This window comes from Haematobia irritans, chromosome 1 (genome assembly GCF_050003625.1).
Source record: "Haematobia irritans isolate KBUSLIRL chromosome 1, ASM5000362v1, whole genome shotgun sequence".
Classification (NCBI taxonomy): Eukaryota; Metazoa; Arthropoda; class Insecta; order Diptera; family Muscidae; genus Haematobia; species Haematobia irritans.
Genome location: NC_134397.1, coordinates 253,683,800 through 253,706,435, shown reverse-complemented (window position 1 = coordinate 253,706,435; position 22,636 = coordinate 253,683,800). Strand labels below are relative to the sequence as shown.

Genomic DNA, 22,636 nt, shown 5'->3' with positions numbered 1-22,636 from the left:
TGTCAAAATTTTATTTCTATGGAAATTTCGTCAAAATTTTATTTCTATAGAAACTTTTATCGAAATTTTATTTCTATAAAAAATTTTGTCAAAATTTTATTTCTATAGAAACTTTTGTCAACATTTTATTTCTATAGAAAATGTTGTCAAAATTTTATTTCTATAGAAAATTTTGTCAAAATTTTATTTCTATAGAAAATGTTGTCAAAATTTTATTTCTATAGAAAATTTTGTCAAAATTTTATTTCTATAGAAACTTTTGTCAAAATTTTAATTTTATAGAAACTTTTGTCAAAATTTTATTTCTATAGAAACTTTTATCAAAATTTTATTTCTATAGAAACATTTGTCAAAATTTTAATTTTATAGAAACTTAATTTTATAGAAAATTTCGTCAAAATTTTACTTCTATAGAAAATTTTGTAAAAATGTTATTTCTATTTGACAAAATTTTATTTCTATAGTAAATTTTGTCAAAATGTTATTTCTATGGAAATTTCGTCAAAATTTTATTTCTATAGAAACTTTTATCGAAATTTTATTTCTATGGAAACTTTTGTCAAAATTTTAATTTTATAGAAACTTTTGTCAAAATGTTATTTTTATTTTTTATTTTCATCATGTAATTTGAAGCCACTTAGCGGCCAATTTATATAAATTACAAATTTTATTTCTATAGAAAAATTTGTCTAAATTTTATTTCTATAGAAAATTTTGTCAAAATTTTATTTCTATAGAAAATTTTGTCAAAATTTTATTTCTATAGAAAATTTTGTCAATATTTCTATAGAAAATTTCGTCAAAATTTTATTTCTATTTGACAAAATTTTATTTCTATAGAGACTTTTGTCAACATTTTATTTCTATAGAAAATTTTGTCAAAACAAACGGAGACCGAACAGGTTGATAAATAAACTTTAAGTTTTGTTTGTGCTTTTTGTACTATTGTTAATGTTGTCTTGAAAATGCCTTACATATTAAGGCGAAATATCGACAAATAAATAAATAAATAAAAACATAAGGACCTCGAGCTTGACTAATCATTTCATTAAAATTTTAATTCTATAGAAAATTTCGAGAAAATTTTATTTCTATAGAAACTTTTGTCAAAATTTTATTTCTATAGAAACTTTTGTCAAACTTTTATTTCTATAGAAAATTTTGTCAAAATTTTATTTCTATAGAAAATTTTGTCAAAATTTTATTTCTATAGAAACTTTTGTCAAAATTTTAATTTTATAGAAACTTTTGTCAAAATTTTATTTCTATAGAAACTTTTATCAAAATTTTATTTCTATAGAAACTTTTGTCAAAATTTTAATTTTATAGAAACTTAATTTTATAGAAAATTTCGTCAAAATTTTACTTTATTTTAATTTTAATTTTATAGAAACTTAATTTTATAGAAAATTTCGTCAAAATTTTACTTCTATAGAAAATTTTGAAAAATGTTATTTCTATTTGACAAAATTTTATTTCTATACTAAATTTTGTCAAAATTTTATTTCTATGGAAATTTCGTCAAAATTTTATTTCTATAGAAACTTTTATCGAAATTTTATTTCTATAAAAAATTTTGTCAAAATTTTATTTCTATAGAAACTTTTGTCAACATTTTATTTCTATAGAAAATGTTGTCAAAATTTTATTTCTATAGAAAATTTTGTCAAAATTTTATTTCTATAGAAAATGTTGTCAAAATTTTATTTCTATAGAAAATTTTGTCAAAATTTTATTTCTATAGAAACTTTTGTCAAAATTTTAATTTTATAGAAACTTTTGTCAAAATTTTATTTCTATAGAAACTTTTATCAAAATTTTATTTCTATAGAAACATTTGTCAAAATTTTAATTTTATAGAAACTTAATTTTATAGAAAATTTCGTCAAAATTTTACTTCTATAGAAAATTTTGTAAAAATGTTATTTCTATTTGACAAAATTTTATTTCTATAGTAAATTTTGTCAAAATGTTATTTCTATGGAAATTTCGTCAAAATTTTATTTCTATAGAAACTTTTATCGAAATTTTATTTCTATGGAAACTTTTGTCAAAATTTTAATTTTATAGAAACTTTTGTCAAAATGTTATTTTTATTTTTTATTTTCATCATGTAATTTGAAGCCACTTAGCGGCCAATTTATATAAATTACAAATTTTATTTCTATAGAAAATTTTGTAAAAATTTTATTTCTATAGAAAATTTTGTAGAAATTTTATTTCTATTTTACAAAATTTTATTTCTATAGAAAATTTTGTCAAAATTTTATTTCTATAGACAATTTTGTCAAAATTTTATTTCTATAGACAATTTTGTGAAAATTTTATTTCCATAGAAAATTTTGTCAAAATTTTATTTCTATAGAAAATTTTGTCAAAATTTTATTTCTATAGAAAATGTCAAAATTTTTTTTCTATAGAAAATTTTGTCAAAATTTTATTTCTATAGAAAATTTTGTCAAAATTTTATTTCTATAGAAAATTTTGTCAAAATTTTATTTCTATAGAAAATTTTGTCAAAACTTTATTTCTATAGAAAATTTTGTCAATATTTTATTTCTATAGACAATTTTGTCAAAATTTTATTTCTATAGACAACTTTATTTCTACAGAAATTTTGTCAAATTTTGTCAAAATTTTATTTCTATAGAAAATGTTGTCAAAATTTTATTTCTATAGAAAATTTTGTCAAAATTTTATTTCTATAGAAAATTTTGACAAAATTTTATTTCTATAGAAAATTTTGTCAAAATTTTAGTTCTATAGAAAATTTTGTCAAACTTTTATTTCTATAGAAAATGTTGTCAAAATTTTATTTCTATAGAAAATTTTGTCAAAATTTTATTTCTATAGAAAATTTTGTCAAAATTTTATTTCTATAGAAAATTTTGTCAAAATTTTATTTCTATAGAAAATTTTGTCAAAATTTTATTTCTATAGAAAATTTTGTCAAAATTTTATTTCTATAGAAAAATTTGTCAAAATTTTATTTCTTTAGAAAATTTTGTCAAAATTTTATTTCCATAGAAAATTTTGTCAAAATTTTATTTCTATAGAAAATTTTGTCAAAATGTTATTTCTATAGAAAATTTTGTCAAAAGTTTATTTCTATAGAAAATTATGTCAAAATTTTATTTCTATAAAAAATTTTGTCAAAATTTTATTTCTATAGAAAATTTTGCAAAATTTTATTTCTATAGAAAATTTTGTCAAAATTGTATTTCTATAGAAAATTTTGTCAAAATTTTATTTCTGTAAAAAATTTTGTCAAAATTTTATTTCTATAGAAAATTTTGTCAAAATTTTATTTCTATAGAAAATTTTGTCAAAATCTACCAAAACATCAAGAAGGTAGGTAAAGTGGTCAAAAATTATGGAAAATACCGATAACGTTAACATTTGCACTTCCTTGGACAGTTTAGTAGGACAACATTTCTGCCAGGTTATCAAGCGATGTTCCGCATAGTTTTGAGACTACCAACGAGATATGGATCTATCGCTAAATGAAACTACGATGAAGCATCAATCGTAGTCCTAAATTCGCCTGAGGGGAAAAACTATGTCCTATTCCATAACGCGTGGACTCACACACAACTGCACCGTTTGACCAGGTGAAATTGACCCGTTTGTTGTTATAGCCCCGAGACGTAGACCCGACTGCAACGAGGGCGGACTTTGTTGTTATTGTTGTAGCAGTTTTTATGTGATTTCGTCCAATTTTTTAAGCTTTGGAAGATCAACTTGTGTCGCAGAAGGTCTCTTTCCTCCGATGCTATGGGCGGTGTAGATCTCCAAGAAGAGGGTTAACCTTGTAGCTTATCACCGGTTCAGCGACAGTAGCATCGTGACCGCTGTTTAGACCTGTCTGATATTGCGCATAATCTAGAGGCTCCCTTTTGCAATGGTGGATCTTGCGCACTAGAAGGTAAAGATCAACCCTTCCATCTCTGGTGGTGGTTGCCTATTCTAAAGTTAGTGATTTGGATGATTACTACGATAGCAACCGAGGAGATACTGCTTTGAGAACATTTAATTGTGTCTACGCATTGGGATGATCTCGGTCTCCGCATTAAGGTGATTCAGGGATTTAGGTTATGTTAGGTGGCAGCCCGATATTTCAGGCTCATTTAGACTATTCAATCCATTGTGATACCACAGTGGTGAACTTAGCCGAGTCCGAACGGCGTTTCACATTGCCACCTAGAAACACTCAGAAATGTCACCAGCATTACTGAGAATAATCCACCGCTGAAAAAAGACCCTTTGTATGCAAGGCGGGCATCTAACCATTGTACCACGGGGTTTACTGCGGAGACATCCTGGCCCAGTTCTATGGGCAGCATTCTGACAGGTCTGTACGTTAATTCACTGCGTATCGCTTGTTTGTGGTGTCCACAATGACGCTGCAAAGTTTACCACTGACCAACAAGGTTTCTTGGCCGCACCACCTGTGCTGCCGACAAGGGACTGGACTGTGGGATGTGTTCGCGAGTATCTTGGGGTAATTAATAGTCGGAATTATTTCGCCATCGACTCTGGCATGCAACTGCCTGCGTTCTTCTACCGTCCATGTAGTGGATAGTGCGGCTGAGGATTTGATGATGGATATCCTCAATTTTCTACGACCAATATCTCATTCCACTAATGTCGCTGCAGTGATATGTGGGATAATGAAGTCATCCGAAAAAAGAAAAGAAGTGTCGTCACAATTTGGGCATAGATCTTGTACTTCATGATCTCAGTTCTGGGATATTACGGTTTCCATATGATATGAACGGTGTCTTCAATGGAAAATATAAGTCGAGAACCATGTAGAAGGTCTTCCATGATTTCACGAACTTTTCAATTTGGTAGCAGATTTAATTGTGGCCATTATAAATGCGATCGCCCAATGTTCTCTAAATGAACCTAAACTAACCTTGGACAACAAATTTTTGAGTAAGAATCTTTATGTAAGCTATATTGGTTTGCCTCAGGAAAACTGCTGAAATTCCTTACCACTGAAGAATTTATACAATAGGTGTGACACAATGTAGGATATGAGATTAAGTATAGGCTACTTTTTGGCCAAAATAATATCAAATGGCCTAGAGTGGTCAATACCAGCAGACGGCCATCTTAACCCAGCTGTGTAATTGCTGTCTAATATTTTTCTCCTATGGGCAGAATTCATCCGGACACTTTCCGTTTTAGTTAAATTATTTGTAGAATTTCAACTCCATAGATAGCTTTGCAAACGGCTCTTGGATGCAATCTATTGTGGTCAATACGAACATTACAAAACTTATCTATAAGAGGTACTTCGCATTTTGTATAACATCATTAGATTGAGTTTAAAAAACAGTACCCAAGCAATGTGGTGAACACGAAACCGGGTGGTAGTCATTGATATGAGAGAAATTTCCCCTTGACCCTACGTAATACTTTTCCAATTTTGTTTTAATATACAAGTTGTAAAAATCCCCTAATTATCTTCCAAGAGTTTGTTAGTGTAATAACAGAATTTCCAGAAATCTTAGATTTGTAATAGTTCTCGCTCTCGTAGTGAAAATTCCACCGCAACATTATATTATTTTCCATTTTTATCCCATATTCGTATATGGGTCCAAAGGGGTTTTTCCACCTCTTTTGGTTAATCGGTCAATGTTCGCTTGTTAGTTTTTTCTCTTGCCTTTCTATCTCTTCCACACTATTTCCTTCCTTTTACGACAAATTAAAACGAAATTGAAATTTCTTCTTGTACCTTTGGAGTAGGCTCTGTGTAGAACCCATACGGCGGCGAAAATAAAATTGAAAGTTAACGAGGAAAGTTAGCGGAAAAAAGAAAAATTAACACTGCTTCACTGCTTATATTTGTAAAATGGGATTTCCACTTACCAAGTCATTACAATACAGCAACGTTTCTGGAAAAGGAAACTCCTTTGCGTTTTGCTAACTAAAAAATGTTTCTTTAAAAAGGACTTTTTTCAATTGTTGTTGTTGCTGGTTTTTTGTCACAGATTGATTTTTTTGTCTCCCTGCTCTCACTCGCTAATGAGATCAAGTTGGGAATTTGTAGGATGTATTTTAAATTGTGGTGGTGTTTTAGTACAAAAAACAATGTATTTTTGTATTTATATATTCATTTAACTTTTTAAACTTGATTTTATCTAAAACAAAAATAACAATGTTAGCATTTAATATTAGTTTTTACTTGGTTTTCCTAAATTTCTTTTCTCAAGCAATGCAGGAAAATCGATTTTTTTAATTCTTCATCTTCTTTTTATTTTGCTCTCAACTACACACAGAACACACGGATATCCAACAAAAGTGTTAACAGTGTTGGACACAATACAAAAAGTAATAGAAACAGTGTTGTACAGTGTTAAGTTTTCGACTAGGTGATGATGTGAATGTGTGTGTATGTGTTTGAGTATATATCGGTTGTGGGGGACTACTTGAGTGTGGAAGAATCGTCTGTCGTATGAATAAGATGTATTTTCACGACTCAACTAAAAGAATTTCAGATTGGCTTCATATTTTTCGGTTACTCGTATTTAAATTCTTTTTGATTTGCTTTACTTTTTATTTCAGTAATTTTTCTTATTATTTTGAACTTTTCTTATATTAAGCGTCGTCGTTGTATTCGACAATGCGATTGCGAAATGCAGCAGCTTTAGAGCTGGAAAATATTCGCATTTTTTTCACTACACACACTTCCTTGGTATTTCTTTCTTTTTTATGGGGCACACACACAAATTGACTTTTTCGTTATTAAATCGTGAAATTCTCTTAGGAATTTCGAGACTATGATAACAACTTTTTAGCTAAAGCCAGTTTTCACAGATTTATTAAATTTTATTATAAAAAACTTTAAATTCTATCAATTTTCTGCGTTTTATATGGGGTATAGAGACGAGTAGTGAGTGTTGTTCAGTGTGTCGTCGTAGTGTTGTTCACAAGATTTTGAGTGTTGCTCAGCGTCTTTGGATGAAAAACGAATGTCAACGGAAAACAAAATTACCAATATACGAATGTCAAAGGAAGATAGAAAAAAGAAATTAATAGAAAATTGGCATACGGAATTTCCTAAAGGTATTACAAAAAGATAATGAGAGACTGCACATGATTACATATACATTTATTTAGAAAAATATTAATCAATAGATCCTACACGGCTACTAAGAAGTATACTATTTTGGAATGTAACCATAGGCGGCTTGTTCATAGATATGACGTCGATAGCGGCTGTCGATCAAATCGTCACGCCTTCGTACTCTTCGAACGAATGGGAAGAAACGGAGAGAAGATAAGTCGCCATTTTGGACTTCTAAATTCAATGAGGTTACCGAGTACATAGCGAATACTCATAGAACTAGATAGTGAAGACGGATGGTGCACGACGTATTTTAAGTACAAACGTGTGTGGCATATTTTTACATCAATAGGCCGGTACTCTGTTCGGTTTTCGCGTTGAAACTCCATACAAAACCAAAAAATGCGAAAAACTAGCGAAATTTTTTCCGTTTGTGGTAATTTGTTTTTTCGAGTTGAAAAACTGACGTTTATAGCATGGCGCCATTTGCAATGTGAATTGAGAAATAATTTATTTATTAAAACTATTTGTGTGGGTTTATAACGCAAACACGGATCATATTTTTGTTCCGAAAATATACAAAGGATCAAAGGAGTAGCAGATCAAATGCACAAGGAAAAATAAAATGTTAATTTTGTAATAGAAAGCAGCAACCACATACCACAAAAACAGAACCACACATATGTATATTTGAATGTGAATTATGTATGGGAAATAAAATATGTATTGAATAAATATAAATAAAATATTGGTTAGATATAGTGAGGCTTATTTTTTAGATTTGTATTGTATTTTTCAATAACAAAATTATTTTCTAAATTCAATAAATGGACATTCTTCTTCTGTTTAAAAGTTGAAGCATTGTAAAACCTGGGCGTTCGTTCTGGAGTGTTGTATTAAGTTAAAATGAGTGGTGGGTATTAAGTTGAAATTTAGCCGCTAAAATCGTCATTTTTTCACTAAAGTGAAAACTAAATCAGTAAAAAAGGCATAAAATTATAAATATTTATTGCAGATTTCATTATAATTTGATGGGGAATAGCCCAAAGCAAATTTTCACAAAGTTTGTATTCCTTAAAATGGATTAATAAAGAAAAGTAATCGTGAAAAAATGACGAATTTAGTGGCTAAACTCGAACTTAATACTTTAGACCAAAAGAGTTCGCCTTTCGTTTATGATGTGTTTCTATTGCGTAAAATATTCTTCCGCATTGTACAGAATTTACTGATTTACATAATTTTTGTAAAGCATGTTGGTATTGATATTTAGGTTGGAATAGTTTCGGTATCTTCATTAAGGATCTAGCAACTTCAATTTAAGACCGGTATGCACCTCTAGCGAAAAATTTCATTCCCATAAGAAATGCATTGCTATTTATGCTAACGAAATTTTCGGTAGCGTTCAATTTCGTAAGCTGGTACCCACCTCTAATAAAAATAACAGGGTTGTCAAAAGCATATTTTGGCAGCAAACATTTAATTTATTACAATCATTGTGTGCGTAAAAGTTTTAAAAGGTCTGTAAATAATAAACAATTTATTTGAAGAATATTTGGAACATATATTAACAATTTTTAAAAGCGATTAGCTGGTTTAAAATTTGTGTACACAGTCCTGTTTTTTTGTTGTAGACTTATGGCGTTTTCTTTTCTTGTAAAAAATGCACACTTTTTTTGCATTTTGCCCGGAAAATGTACTCTTTAGGTTCTTTTCTAAAAAAAACAGGCAAAAGTGCGAAAAGGCTTCGAATTCTGTTGTGAAAATAGCGCCACGCATAGAGGCAAATTACGGGCATTTTCAGCACTGCCAACAAACGAGAGTGCTGCGATTGCCCTGTTTCCTTCTTTGAATTATTTTCTGTCCGCTGAAATGATAGCATTTTTTTAGGTTTCTGGTAACATTTTAAAAATGCGCATTCTGTACAGACAAAATGAAGGCAAAGCACTTTTTTCAGAAAAGAAAACACCATTAAATTTCTGCTACCGAAAAATTCGCTAGAGGTGCATACCGGCCTTTCAGTGAGAGCTGTTGTCATAAAGAGCGAAAGAACTGGATGAGGAGCGAAAGAACTGAGAAAGAGCAAAGGTATCGAATCTAGTTCATTTAGTTCCAGCCACGGAATAGTTCCAAATAGCTAGTTCGCTCCGGAACTACCCAACTCTAGAACGAAAACTAGAATTCGGATAGCAGAAATAGGATGCAAAATTTTGAAAAAAGCGAACTATAAAAAATTGAATTAAAATAACTTCCTGTGTAGTTATAATAAAGAACATCTTTGGGAGGATATTTTTGGAAGAGCTTTTAAAGTTGTGCCCTTAGAACAACATTCATTTTTTTGTTGGGCCATGATGGCGATGCAAGGCATATTAATTAAAGGTAAAGTCACGAGCAAACGTGTGTACACCCCACGATATTTAGAAAGTCAAACTAAAATGGCAGGTCACTTAAGTTGACATTTTGTGTATGTGTAGTGTTGTTGTATTGTAATATTTATTAGAGGTCTGCACAATTCCATTTGTAAATGAAGAGTACACGTGTACTTGCTACATGAGTACATATATTTGAGAGAGTCGCAAAACAATTGGTACACATTTTGATGAACACCAAAAGCCACGAGTAACTTCTTGTTGGTACTCTGATGTCTTCACTACCAACAAACACATATTCCTCTTTCTCTCTTATTGAAGTGTACTCAGAGTGATCACGTCGAGTATGTTGCGAGAACAAAACTTCATAGAGTACTCCATGTACCACGTGCAGTTTCAGGAATACAAAAAACAGTTACTCTCCATAATATGTGTTTTTGGTTTGTTATAAAGAACGGCAAACGTTAAGGTAAGTGTGTGACATACATAAATATATGAAATATGTGACATACATACATATCTACACCCAGAAAAAAGTGCCTTCGAAACTAAAGGAAAAATTTTTCATCAATATAGTTTATCCATTTTATTTCCATTAAGGTTAAATTTTGTGAGAAATAATAAAATTTACTCGTTTCAGTAAAAATATCCTATACTGTAAGCAGTTAGGAATAGTTCATTAACTAGAATAAGGCATGGAATTTTACTCATACTATTTTCTTCGCTGGGTATAAGAATTTACTACAGAACAAGAAAATTTTATTCACGGATAACAAAGCATTCGTAAAAATAAACAAAACCCGAACTAAAACCAAGTTTCCTCAAAATTAGTAAAATTTCTTATAAAATGATAATTGCGACTTCCTTTATAATAGAAAGTTTTTCATACATACGAACAACACTTGGCATAGAAATATATTTTAGTTCATTCGTACTAAGAAGTATGCAATCCAATCAAAACTTAAGGAAATTTTCCTATATTTCTATTGTCTACCTGTAATCGATACCTGTCATCGCAATCGATGTGTTTGCGCGTGGGTGTAATCGATATGTTTGCGCGTGGGTTGTTTTTTTAGTTCGAATCGCGTTGTTGTGGTATACGGAAAGATTGTTAAAAAATAATATTGTAAAATAATATAATAAATAACAAATAAAATATATAAAATATTTATTATTTTAAATTAGTGAGAAAAATTTCGTTTTTTGAAAATAAATCTATCAATGTTCGTGATGGTATATAAAGAAAGAAAACACCAGCAGAATAACAACCCTTTTATTTGTCTTCATTTTGGAATCTTCAATTATCAGGTAATATTCAGTGACGCTAACCTTTTGTAACAAAAATGGTTTATGATTTTTTATATTTGTAGGTATTGAAATTGTAAAAGGAGGACAAAATCGTTAGGCAGCAACTTATTAAAAGTGAAAAGTACAAGAAGAAGAAAAAGTGTGTTTTACAGTTGATAATATCACATGGAAATTGGAAACAGCGGAATAATAAACTAATATTTCAAGGAGATTCGATGCTGTTGATTCTTAATAAATATATTCAATGTATTAATAAAACATGTCTTTTATTGAAGATAAAATTGCTCATATAAATAAATAAAATTGTATTTAAAAACGAAGGTAAGCAGTTCTAATTATGAAGTAAAAGTTTTACCACAAATGTGTAAGATTTGTCCAAATGAATGAAAAAATTTCAATAAAATCATTCCATATATGAATTCAAATCAGTTAAATTTTTTCATTCTGTAGTATAGTGGTACATAAATATAGGAAAATGTTAACCAATATATGGAATGCATTATACCTAATTTCTACGAAAATCACATCGTTCAAACAAATAAAAATGTCTTTGGCGCTATACGAAGTTCAACTTTCTTCACAATGAGTTCATTTTAACTTAAAGAAGGGGTCACTTTTTTCTGGGTGTATGATTAATAATAATGGAAAGTTTTGCTTCGCACATAACTGAGAAATACTTGTGGTACCACGTGAAGTGAAGAGAATCCATGTTGTACTTTTTTTCAAGTACTTGCATTTTGATTGTTCCTTTTTTTCGGAACACATATTTTTTCGGATAAGTAAAGGGTGATTCTTTTGAGGTTAGGATTTTCATGCATTAGTATTTGACAGATCACGTGGGATTTCAGACATGGTGTCAAAGAGAAAGATGCTCAGTATGCTTTGACATTTCATCATGAATAGACTTACTAACGAGCAACGCTTGCAAATCATTGAATTTTATTACCAAAATCAGTGGCAGAAAATCCGCTTTTTTATCGACAAATTTTGTTCAACGATGAGGCTCATTTCTGGTTGAATGGCTACGTAAATAAGCAAAATTGCCGCATTTGGAGTGAAGAGCAACCAGAAGCCGTTCAAGAACTGCCCATGCATCCCGAAAAATGCACTGTTTGGTGTGGTTTGTACGCTGGTGGAATCATTGGACCGTATTTTTTCAAAGATGCTGTTGGACGCAACGTTACGGTGAATGGCGATCGCTATCGTTCGATGCTAACAAACTTTTTGTTGCCAAAAATGGAAGAACTGAACTTGGTTGACATGTGGTTTCAACAAGATGGCGCTACATGCCACACAGCTCGCGATTCTATGGCCATTTTGAGGGAAAACTTCGGAGAACAATTCATCTCAAGAAATGGACCGGTACCCTGCCAACATTTTTTGAATTTGGGGGCGCTTCAGAGAATTCCCACTACGTCGAAAACAGTCGTATACGATATCCAAAACTCCTCGGAAAAGCGCCGTCACTATTGAGAAGTTGTACCACGCCAAGTTACTACAAAAAAGTATCGCATGAGTGTAATTATTAGGAGCCCTTCTGGATACATTTAGAAGGACGCCAATAAGAGCCCCTTCAAACAATCAGACAAAGTGCATTTTAAGATAGTTGTAAAAGAATCATTGTGGTCAAGTAAAACACGATTGTTTAGATGTTTATTAATTTTATGAAACATTTATAAATTCTCATAAATATAACATTTATACGGCTATCACATCACATTTAACACATTTTTATGCATTAATAAGAGATTGATGTTGAGTTACAAGTTGTAAGTTAAATGTTGTAGCGTCTATCAGCCAGTACTTTTATTTCCAATGGAGGCAGCGTGTCTGGAAAAATATTTGAAAAACTATCACTTTATTCCATTTGGAAAGTAAAAAATTGTTCACCAATTTACTTTTCACAATTTTAAGCGTAATAACTATGTTTTCAGCACTTTATTTTTGTTTTCATTGAAATAAATTATAATAAGCCAATTGCGCTTGGTGTTTCACAAAATATAAAATGGCTCTTGTAACAATAGTGATGGCAAAATACTTTCATGCGAATAGTGATGGCAAAATACTATCACAGTTGGCGATTGTTGCAGTGTCACTTACGAGTCTGTGGTAGCGATGAGGATGAAATGGAACATTGAAATGCTGGCAGGGGTAAGTTGGCCACCAAGATCATGCGATTTGACGCCTTTAGACTATTTTTTGTGGGACTACGTCAAGTCTAAAGTCTACAGAAATAAGCCAGCAACTATTCCAGCTTTGGAAGACAACATTTCCGAAGAAATTCGGGCTATTCCGGCCGAAATGCTCGAAAAAGTTGCCCAAAATTGGACTTTCCGAATGGACCACCTAAGACGCAGCCGCGGTCAACATTTAAATGAAATTATCTTCAAAAAGTAAATGTCATGGACCAATCTAACGTTTCAAATAAAGAACCGATGAGATTTTGCAAATTTTATGCGTTTTTTTTTTTTAAAGTTATCAAGCTCTTAACAAATCACCCTTTACTTGGTGGTATTTGACAAGCAAGTGTTCTCTTCACTTCACTACTTGCGCTCTGAGAGAAAGACAGTGTATGTACTATATTCGACAGCGAATTGCATACATGTAGTAAAAAGTTATTCGATGCAGACCTCTAATATTTATGTACACAAAGAATGTAAACAAACCTACTAAACGTAAAAAAAGCCTTTGACAAGATGAATGTCGATATTAGTCACCTGATTGCATGACTTTACCTCTTTAATATGCCTTGATGGCGATGGGGATACAAAAACAAACTTTGAAATGCTGGTAGGGTACCCATTTGCATTTTTATATGCTAAGCGACACCGTCATTGTTTGTGTTTTAAGCCGATTTTTGGCGATCGACCTTGAGCTGCCAATAATCGATTGTTGCTAACAGTTATCGCTAATTACGATTTTGTAATGAATCCATGAATCATAAAATCGAATCATAGATACGTTCGAAGAAGAAGAAGCATCATATAAATGCAATTATTTGCTTTTCGTGTTGTTGTTAAAACGAAATCTACTTAAAATACCTTGTAAACGTTTGCCAGGTACGTGGAAATATAGCTGGGAGGAGTGAAGGCAATTGTAAATTTACAGATACATAATAGCAAGTTCCTCCCCCCTTTGCGAAGGCGTTGCTGGAAACGAAGAATCAAACAAAAAGATCCATTGTTTTCATGCTTTAATACAATCGTTCAACAGTTCAAGGAAAAGTGTGAGATGTCGTCTTCGTTATCAACATCGGCCGAAAATGTATCTCTTGGTGGTGGCCCGGCTAGTGGGGAAAATCAAGATGGGGGCGGTTCCAGCATGTGTCTTGAATTGGCATTGGAAGGTGAACGTTTATGCAAAGCTGGCGACTGTAGGGCTGGTGTGGCCTTTTTCTTGGCGGCCATCCGGGCAGGAACAGATGACCTTCGGACTTTAAGTGCGATTTATTCGCAATTGGGTAACGCCTATTTTTATTTGGGCGACTATTCAAAAGCTATGCAATATCATAAATTGGACTTAACACTGGCCCGATCGATGAATGACAAATTGGGCGAGGCCAAATCGTCGGGAAATTTGGGTAATACATTCAAGGTGATGGGTCATTTTGATGAGGCGGTCATGTGTTGCGATCGCCACTTGATACTAGCAAGGCAATTGGGTGATAAATTGTCGGAGGGGCGAGCACTTTACAATTTGGGTAATGTTTACCATGCCAAAGGAAAACACATGGGCCAAAGAAATCCCGGAGATTTTGGAGATGATGTCAAAGAAGCATTAACAAAAGCCGTAGAATATTATCAGGAAAATTTAAAATTGATGCGAGAATTGGGTGATCGTGGAGCTCAAGGACGAGCCTGTGGAAATTTGGGCAACACCTATTATTTACTAGGTAAGATGGCTGTTAATAGAATCGAGTATGGATGAGTTTATACATTTTATTTTTGTTTATATTTTCAGGTGATTTTCAGGCTGCCATAGAGCATCATCAGGAACGTCTACGCATTGCCCGTGAATTTGGCGATAAAGCTGCCGAACGCCGAGCCAATAGTAATTTGGGTAACTCACACATATTTCTGGGACAATTTGAAGAGGCTGCCGACCATTATAAACGCACCCTATCGTTGGCCATTGAATTGGGTGAACGTGAAGTGGAGGCTCAATCTTGTTACAGTCTTGGAAATACCTATACCCTATTGCGTGAATTTGGCACAGCCATTGATTATCATCAACGTCATTTGGGTATAGCCCAAGAACTGGGCGACAGAGTGGGTGAAGCTCGTGCCTGTTGGTCCTTGGGTAATGCCCATTCGGCTATTGGTAATCACGAGAAAGCTTTAAAATATGCTGAATCTCATTTGCAATTGGCCAAAGAATTACAAGATCCGGTGGGCGAAAGTACGGCCCGTGTTAATATTTCTGATTTGCGGAAAATCTTGGGATTACCTGATGTTGTTGGGTCACCTGATGAATACGATGACCGTTCGAGCAATACTGATTTGTCGAGAGGTAGTGATGCGGCTTCCGATGCCTCGGATAATTCCCAAGGACGCATGGTAAGTACATGAAATGTGAAGGTTTAATGTCACAAAAATATCAGAGATATGCAAAACAAGTGTACGGTGAATTTATTAAAAAATTACGTGGCCATAAAACATTTAAAACAACGAAAATTGAGTCTATAAAACAAAGAAAAAGTAAAAGTGTTAAGCAAGTTTGGCAAGGGGCTCTGGAGATTTTTATGTTATGAGGGATGTAAAGCTCTCTACGCTTGTCCAAAGCGTTCTCGACTTTTTAATAATCGCAAACGTCGACGTTTTCAAAATTTTTAAAAATTCAAAAGATCAAAAAAGTAGATTTTGAAAAAATGACGTAAAGTAGACTTATTGAAATTTTTAAAAAGTTTATGTTCCAAAAAATAAGTTGTTTTTATGCCGAAGTTGTACAAAAAATCTATACTCGAGATTTATTAATAAAAAAAGGCCACACTAAAAGGTCGAAAGTCCAAAAGATAGAATTTATGAAACTTCAAAAAAGGCGGAAAATCGATTTTCACGAATGATGGGAGTTATTTTTTTAAAATTCCCAAAAAATAGAGCTTTCCACATTTTAATAAACCATGTCACAAATATTTTAAAAATTCTAAAGATTGAAAAAATTACTTTGAATAAAAACGGAAAGTCGACTTTTTCAAAGTTTTAAAAAATTTAATGCTGCAAAAAATAAATTCTTTTTTGCTGAATATTTACAAAAAAAGTCCATACTCGAGACTTTTATAGAAAAAGTCAACTTTTCCAAATTTCGAAGGTACAAAAAAAGACTACAAAATTTGAAAATATTCGTCTATTCAAAAAGTCGACTTTCAATTTTTTTTGTCAAATTTTGCAGTCTTTTTTTTGGACCTTCGAAATTTGGAAAATTCGACTTTTGCTAAAAAGTCTCGAGTATGGACTTTTTGTACATTTTCAGCATAAAAAGAATTTATTTTTTGCAGGATTAAATTTTTTAAAATTTTGAAAAGTAATTTTTTTTTTCAAAGTAAATTTTTTCAATCTTTCACATTTTTAAAATATCTGATATCTGGTGTAGACTTTTTCAAATTTTTAAAAATTTCATGCTGCAAAAAATAGACTTATTTTATGCTGAAAATTAACAAAAAATTTTTAAATTTTTTTAGAAATTTATTAAGTTCAAAAATAAGACTTCGAATGGACAAATAGTTGGAAATAGACTTTTTCAATTTTTAAAAAATCGGAATCCAAAAAACAAGACGCAAATGCGATTTTTGACGAATGATTGAATTTAATCATTCGTCAAAAATCGCATTTGCGTCTTGTTTTTTGGATTCCGATTTTTTAAAAATTGAAAAAGTCTATTTCCAACTATTTCTATTTCTATTGACTTTTTCTAATTTTTTTTGAAGCTCATTCTATGCTGAAAATTATCAAAAAAGTCCATACTCGAGACTTTTTAATGATCGGGAAAATCGACATTTTAAAATTTCAAAACTAAAACTTTGTAATTAAAAAATCGATAGTCGACATTTCGAATAGACAAATAGTCGGAAGAAGACTTTTTAAAATTTTTAAAAAGTCAAAAGTTCATAAAATAGAATTTTTGAAACTTGAAAAGACGAATAAATTAAAGTCGACTTTTTTTTAAAAAGATTAATGCTCCAAAAATGAACTGTATTTATTCTGAAATTCGCAAAAACATCCATACTCGAGACTTCTAATTAAAAGCAAAAGTCAACTTTTTCAACTTTTAAAAAATTCAATTACAAATGTGGCTATAATAATATTTGGGCGATGTTATAAAAGAAACAGATAAGTGACTTGGTTATGAAAAAGTTATATAGCCGTTTTTAATAATTAAAATAATTGGAAAAACAAAAAATATGGACATTGTAATCATGCCACTATAAACAAATTATCATTATATTTTCCCGAATAGTTCCACTTACTTAATAAACCCAAAATATTTTCGTTTGCCCATATAAAGATAAATGGCGGAAATTGTACATACAATCAAACAAATTCAAACAAGATAAACAATCAAGTGTAAACATAAAAAAATATTTGCAATAAGTCTTACGCATTCATTTGGCCATGTGTTTAAAAATAACCTTATGCATATGTTATCATTTGTTAACTTTTTGTATGAATATTAATACTTTTTGTATTCTCTGCCATAGGATAGTATGGGAGGGGTGGAATAGGTTTGCCATTATCCGATGTAACACATCGAAATATCGATTTGCAAAATCTGAAACCAAAACAGAAATAAACATTTTATTTCAATTCAATACTATAAAAAATGTTGTCCAAATGTTATTTTCTACAAGGGTAGCTTAACTAACGAAGAAAATGTTGTCGACATTTTTTTATAGAAAATTTTGTCAATTTTTTATAGAAAATTTTGTCAATATTTTATTTCTATAGACAATTTTGTCAACATTTTATTTCTATGGAAAATTTCGTCAACATTTTATTTCTATAGAAAATTTTGTCAAAATTTTATTGCTATAGAAAATTTTGTCAAAATTTTATATCAATCGCTAATTTTATCAAAATTTTATTTCTATAAAAAATTTCGTCAAAATTTTATTTCTCAAAAAAATGTTGTCAAAATTTTATTTCTATAAAAAATTTTGTCAAAATCTTATTTCTATACAAAATGTTGTCAACATTTTATTTCTATAGAAAATTTTGTCAAAATTTTATTTTTTTAGAAAATTTTGTCAAAATTTTATTTCTTTAGAAAATTTTGTTAAAATTTTATTTCTATAGAAAATGTGATTTCTATAGTAAATTTTGTCCAAATGTGATTTCTATAGTAAATTTTGTCAAAATGTGATTTCTATAGAAAATTTTGTCAAAATGTGTTTTCTATAGAAAATATTGTCAAAATTTTATTTCTATAGAAAATTTTGTCAAAATTTTATTTCTATTTCTATAGAAAATTTTTACAAAATTTTATTTCCATAGAAAATTTTGTCAAATTTTCATTTCTATAGAAAATTTTGTCAAAATTTTATCAAAATTATATTGCTATTTTATTTCTATAGAAAATTTTGTTAAAATTTTATTTCTAAAGAAAATTTTTACAAAATTTTATTTCTATAGAAAATTTTGTAAAAATTGTATTTCTAAAGAAAATTTTTACAAAATTTTATTTCTCCATTTGTTTTGTTTTGTTATTGTTGGTTTTGTTCTTTAAGCATTGTTGTTGTTTTTTTATTTCAGCTTAAAACCATACATTGACTAAGCTACAAGAGTAGCTTAACCAACAGAGGAAAATAATGTTTGTCAAATTTATTTGGGCAAAGCCCTATAGACTGCAAGATGGTTGGATGGACGCACGTTTCGGAATTACCACATTCCTCATCAGCATCCTCTACTTGCAGCAAAACTATCAACCAATTATCAGAATAAATTCAGGCAGTTTATTAAACCCAACAAAAACCACACTTGAACCCTCCGAAAAAAGGTTTTACATTGATAGCCGGCTTATGCCGAAATAAATTCGAAACAAACATATCTCTTTATCTCATGTAGGAAAAGAGATATGTTTGTTTCGAATTTATTTCGGCATAAGCCGGCTATCAATGTAAAACCTTTTTTCGGAGGGTTCAAGTGTGGTTTTTGTTGGGTTTAATAAACTGCCTGAATTTATTCTGATAATTGGTTGATAGTTTTGCTGCAAGTAGAGGATGCTGATGAGGAATGTGGTAATTCCGAAACGTGCGTCCATCCAACCATCTTGCAGTCTATAGGGCTTTGCCCAAATAAATTTGACAAACATTCTTTTCCTCTGTTGGTTAAGCTACTCTTGTAGTTTAGTCAATGTATGGTTTTAAGCTGAAATTAAAAAACAACAACAATGCTTAAAGAACAAAACCAACAATAACAAAACAAAACAAATGGAAAAAGAAGAGGAGGCACGCTCAAAATAAACCCAGCCATGTGAATTCAAATCGATGATTTGACAGAGGCATAGGAAAAGAGATATGTTTGTTTCGAATTTATTTCGGCATAAGCCGGCTATCAATGTAAAACCTTTTTTCGGAGGGTTCAAGTGTGGTTTTTGTTGGGTTTAATAAACTGCCTGAATTTATTCTGATAATTGGTTGATAGTTTTGCTGCAAGTAGAGGATGCTGATGAGGAATGTGGTAATTCCGAAACGTGCGTCCATCCAACCATCTTGCAGTCTATAGGGCTTTGCCCAAATAAATTTGACAAACATTCTTTTCCTCTGTTGGTTAAGCTACTCTTGTAGTTTAGTCAATGTATGGTTTTAAGCTGAAATAAAAAAACAACAAAATTTTATTTCTATAGAAAATTTTTACAAAATTTTATTTCTATAGAAAATTTTTACAAAATTTTATTTCCATAGAAAATTTTGTCAAATTTTATTTCTATAGAAAATTTTGTCAAAATTTTATTTCTGTAGAAAATTTTGTCAAAATTATATTGCTAGAGAAAATTTTGTCAAAATTTTATTTCTATAAAAAAATAAGAATATAAAAAATCATTTTCAAGAATATTTGTAATTTTTATAGCCCATATAAAATCAATATTTTTCTTTGGCTAACATATCTTTTTGTAAATTTTGTTGAAATTGTTTTCATAGAAAATTATGTCAATTTTTTTTCTTTATTTTATTTCTATACAAAATGTTATTTCTATAGAAAATTTTGTCAAAATTTTATTTCTATAAAAAATTTTATTTATATAGAAAATTTTGTCAAAATTTTATTTCTATAGAAAATTTTGTCAAAATTTTATTTCTATAGAAAATTTTATCAAAATTTTATTTTTATAGAAAATTTTGTCAAAATTTTATTTCCATAAAAAATTTTGTTAAAATTTTACTTTTATAGAAAATTTTATCAAAATTTTATTTCTATAGAAAATTTTGTCAAAATTTTATTTTTATAGGAAAATTTTGTCAAAATTTTATTTCTATAGAAAATTTTGTCAACATTTTATTTCTATAGAAAATTTTGTCAAAATTTTATTTCTATAGAAAATTTTGTCAAAATTTTATTTCTATAAAAATTTTTTTCAAAATTTTATTTCTATAGAAAATTTTATCAAAATTTTATTTTTATAGAAAATTTTGTCAAAATTTTATTTCTATAAAAAATTTTGTTAAAATTTTACTTTTATAGAAAATTTTATCAAAATTTCATTTCTATAGAAAATTTTGTCAAAATTTTATTTCTAGGAAATTTTGTTAAAATTGTATTTCTATAGTAAATTTTGTCAAAATTGTATTTTTATAGAAAATTTTGTCAACATTTTATTTCTATAGAAAATTTTGTCAACATTTTATTTTTATAGGAAAATTTTGTCAAAATTTTATTTCTATAAAAATTTTTTGTCAAAATTTTATTTTTATAGGAAAATTTTGTCAAAATTTTATTTCTATAGAAAATTTTGTCAAAATTTTATTTTTATAGGAAAACTTTGTTAAAATTTTATTTCTATAGAAAATTTTGTCAAAATTGTATTTCTACAGAAAATTTTATCAAAATTTTATTTCTATAGAAAATTTTGTCAAAATTGTATTTCTATAGAAAATTTTGTCAAAATTTTATTTCTATAAAAAAATAAGAATTTAAAAAATCGTTTTCAAGAATATTTGTAATTTTTATAGCCCATATAAAATCGATATTTTTCTTTGGCTAACATATCTTTTTGACCTTCATAATTTATTGCTGTTCTTAGGTTCGTGTACGACGTCAGAGTATGGAACAATTGGATTTAATTAAAATCACTCCAGATGGTAAACGGCTACAGAAACAAGATGCCAACAAATCACGTCCGCCTAAGGCAAAGGCACAAGATGATGACTTCTTTGAATTATTATCTCGTTCACAATCAAAACGTATGGATGATCAACGTTGTTCGATTAAAATCAATAAACACAGTCAGGGTCCAATTGCCTCAGCTTCTGCAGTTGCAGGTGGTAATGCATCTGTAGGTGGTGGAGCCACACGTAAACCATTGCAACAACACAATTCAATACAAAACAATAGTAGTACAGCATTTACAGCCAATGGTGGCGAACCGGGTAGTGGAGGTGGTGTCGCAGGTGTCAGTGGTAGTGACAATGGTTTACCTGGTCTTAAAACAAATGCCAACAATAATAATAACAATGCAACAACACCAGCCACCACCAGTTCGGGTCACCCACAATTGATGCGTAGTGCAACGGCTAGGGAAAAGGTGGATGATGATTTCTTGGATATGTTAATGCGTTGTCAGGGCTCCCGATTGGAGGAACAACGCTCAGAATTGCCTAGACCAAATGTACTCATTGATGCTGAAGCTCAACCACGTAATAATAGGCCACCTGCTGGTCGTGGTACCACAGTGCCCGATGAGGATTTCTTTTCATTGATAATGAAAGTACAAAGTGGTCGTATGGAAGATCAGAGAGCAGCTATACCAATAACGAGACGTGATGGACCTAATGCTGCAGGCGGCAGTGGCAGTGTTAGTGGTGGTTCAAACAAGTAAATACCCAATACTATATAATATTAGATAGTCTTGTATGTAATCCAATCCTTCCTCTCTCATTCTCTTCCCCCCGTCTGTTTTACACTGGCCTCACTGTAGTATTTTTTTGTAACTGTATCTCCAAAGTGATTCCATTTTTAATTGTCAACATCATTATATTTTAGTCTTAGTCTTTGATAATTCTATACATTTTTATATATTTTATATACATAAACAAACGTTTATATATTTTTTTAAATTTATACATTCGATTATTGAAAAGCGATTTCCATTATTTATTAATGCCATTAAGAATATTAATAACATTTTATGTTCTTCGAAATAATAATATATATTATTTATATCAATATCCATTTATACACCCAAGGTCAATTTTATTTTCGAAAATATTGTAAATGAAAGCTGGCATTTATATTGGCATTTTATATATTTTCTTTATAAATAATTTTCTATTTACAAAAACCACAAATATTAATCATTTTTATTTATCAATCTCCTGCCCTGACCCGTTATACAATTCCCTTCTCTCTATCTATGGCCCTCCCATTTATAACCCCTTTATATATAATTAAAATAAAATAAAATATAAATATTTATATACTCCTTTTTAGAATTTATATGAAATTTACAAAACTTTTTCAGAAACCAATAAGAAAAACTCAAAATATTTAAAACCAAAAAATATGAAATCTTTTTCTAGTTAAAAAGAACTAAAATAGAATATATTTTGCAAATATAAAAAAAACTAACAAGATACAATTTTCTACATATTTAAATACACCATACACATTCTTCTTCTTATCCTCAATAAAAATTTACAAATTGAAATTAAAAAAATAAATAAATAAATACGGTTGAA

The 22,636-nt window shown here is 29.9% G+C and overlaps 2 protein-coding genes and 1 long non-coding RNA gene across 8 annotated transcripts in view; 2 read left to right on the top strand and 1 right to left on the bottom strand.

The window, feature by feature from the left end:
- The window catches only part of wdb (serine/threonine-protein phosphatase regulatory subunit widerborst), an 85,755-nt gene extending 78,830 nt beyond the window's left edge, over positions 1-6,925 (bottom strand). For 2 of the 6 annotated variants that reach the window (XM_075289854.1, XM_075289864.1), the window contains exon 1: positions 5,878-6,925. The gene's annotated coding sequence lies outside the window, so the exon portion shown is untranslated. The remainder of the gene's footprint in view (positions 1-5,877) is intronic. The other 4 variants (XM_075289806.1, XM_075289814.1, XM_075289822.1 and 1 more) reach the window with 4 other exon arrangements.
- Positions 6,926-10,547: 3,622 nt separating this feature from the next.
- LOC142219642 (uncharacterized) lies at positions 10,548-11,065 on the top strand. Its single transcript, XR_012717687.1, has 2 exons — positions 10,548-10,749; positions 10,812-11,065. It is a non-coding gene; the product is annotated as an uncharacterized LOC142219642 (long non-coding RNA).
- A 2,660-nt stretch (positions 11,066-13,725) lies between these two features.
- pins (G-protein-signaling modulator pins) lies at positions 13,726-22,373 on the top strand. The gene is made up of 4 exons (XM_075289780.1): positions 13,726-13,808; positions 13,858-14,641; positions 14,710-15,305; positions 20,983-22,373. Exons 2-4 carry the CDS (start codon positions 13,981-13,983, stop codon positions 21,775-21,777), a joined length of 2,052 nt encoding a protein of 683 aa, XP_075145895.1. The 5' UTR covers positions 13,726-13,808; positions 13,858-13,980; the 3' UTR covers positions 21,778-22,373.
- Positions 22,374-22,636: the final 263 nt, after the last annotated feature.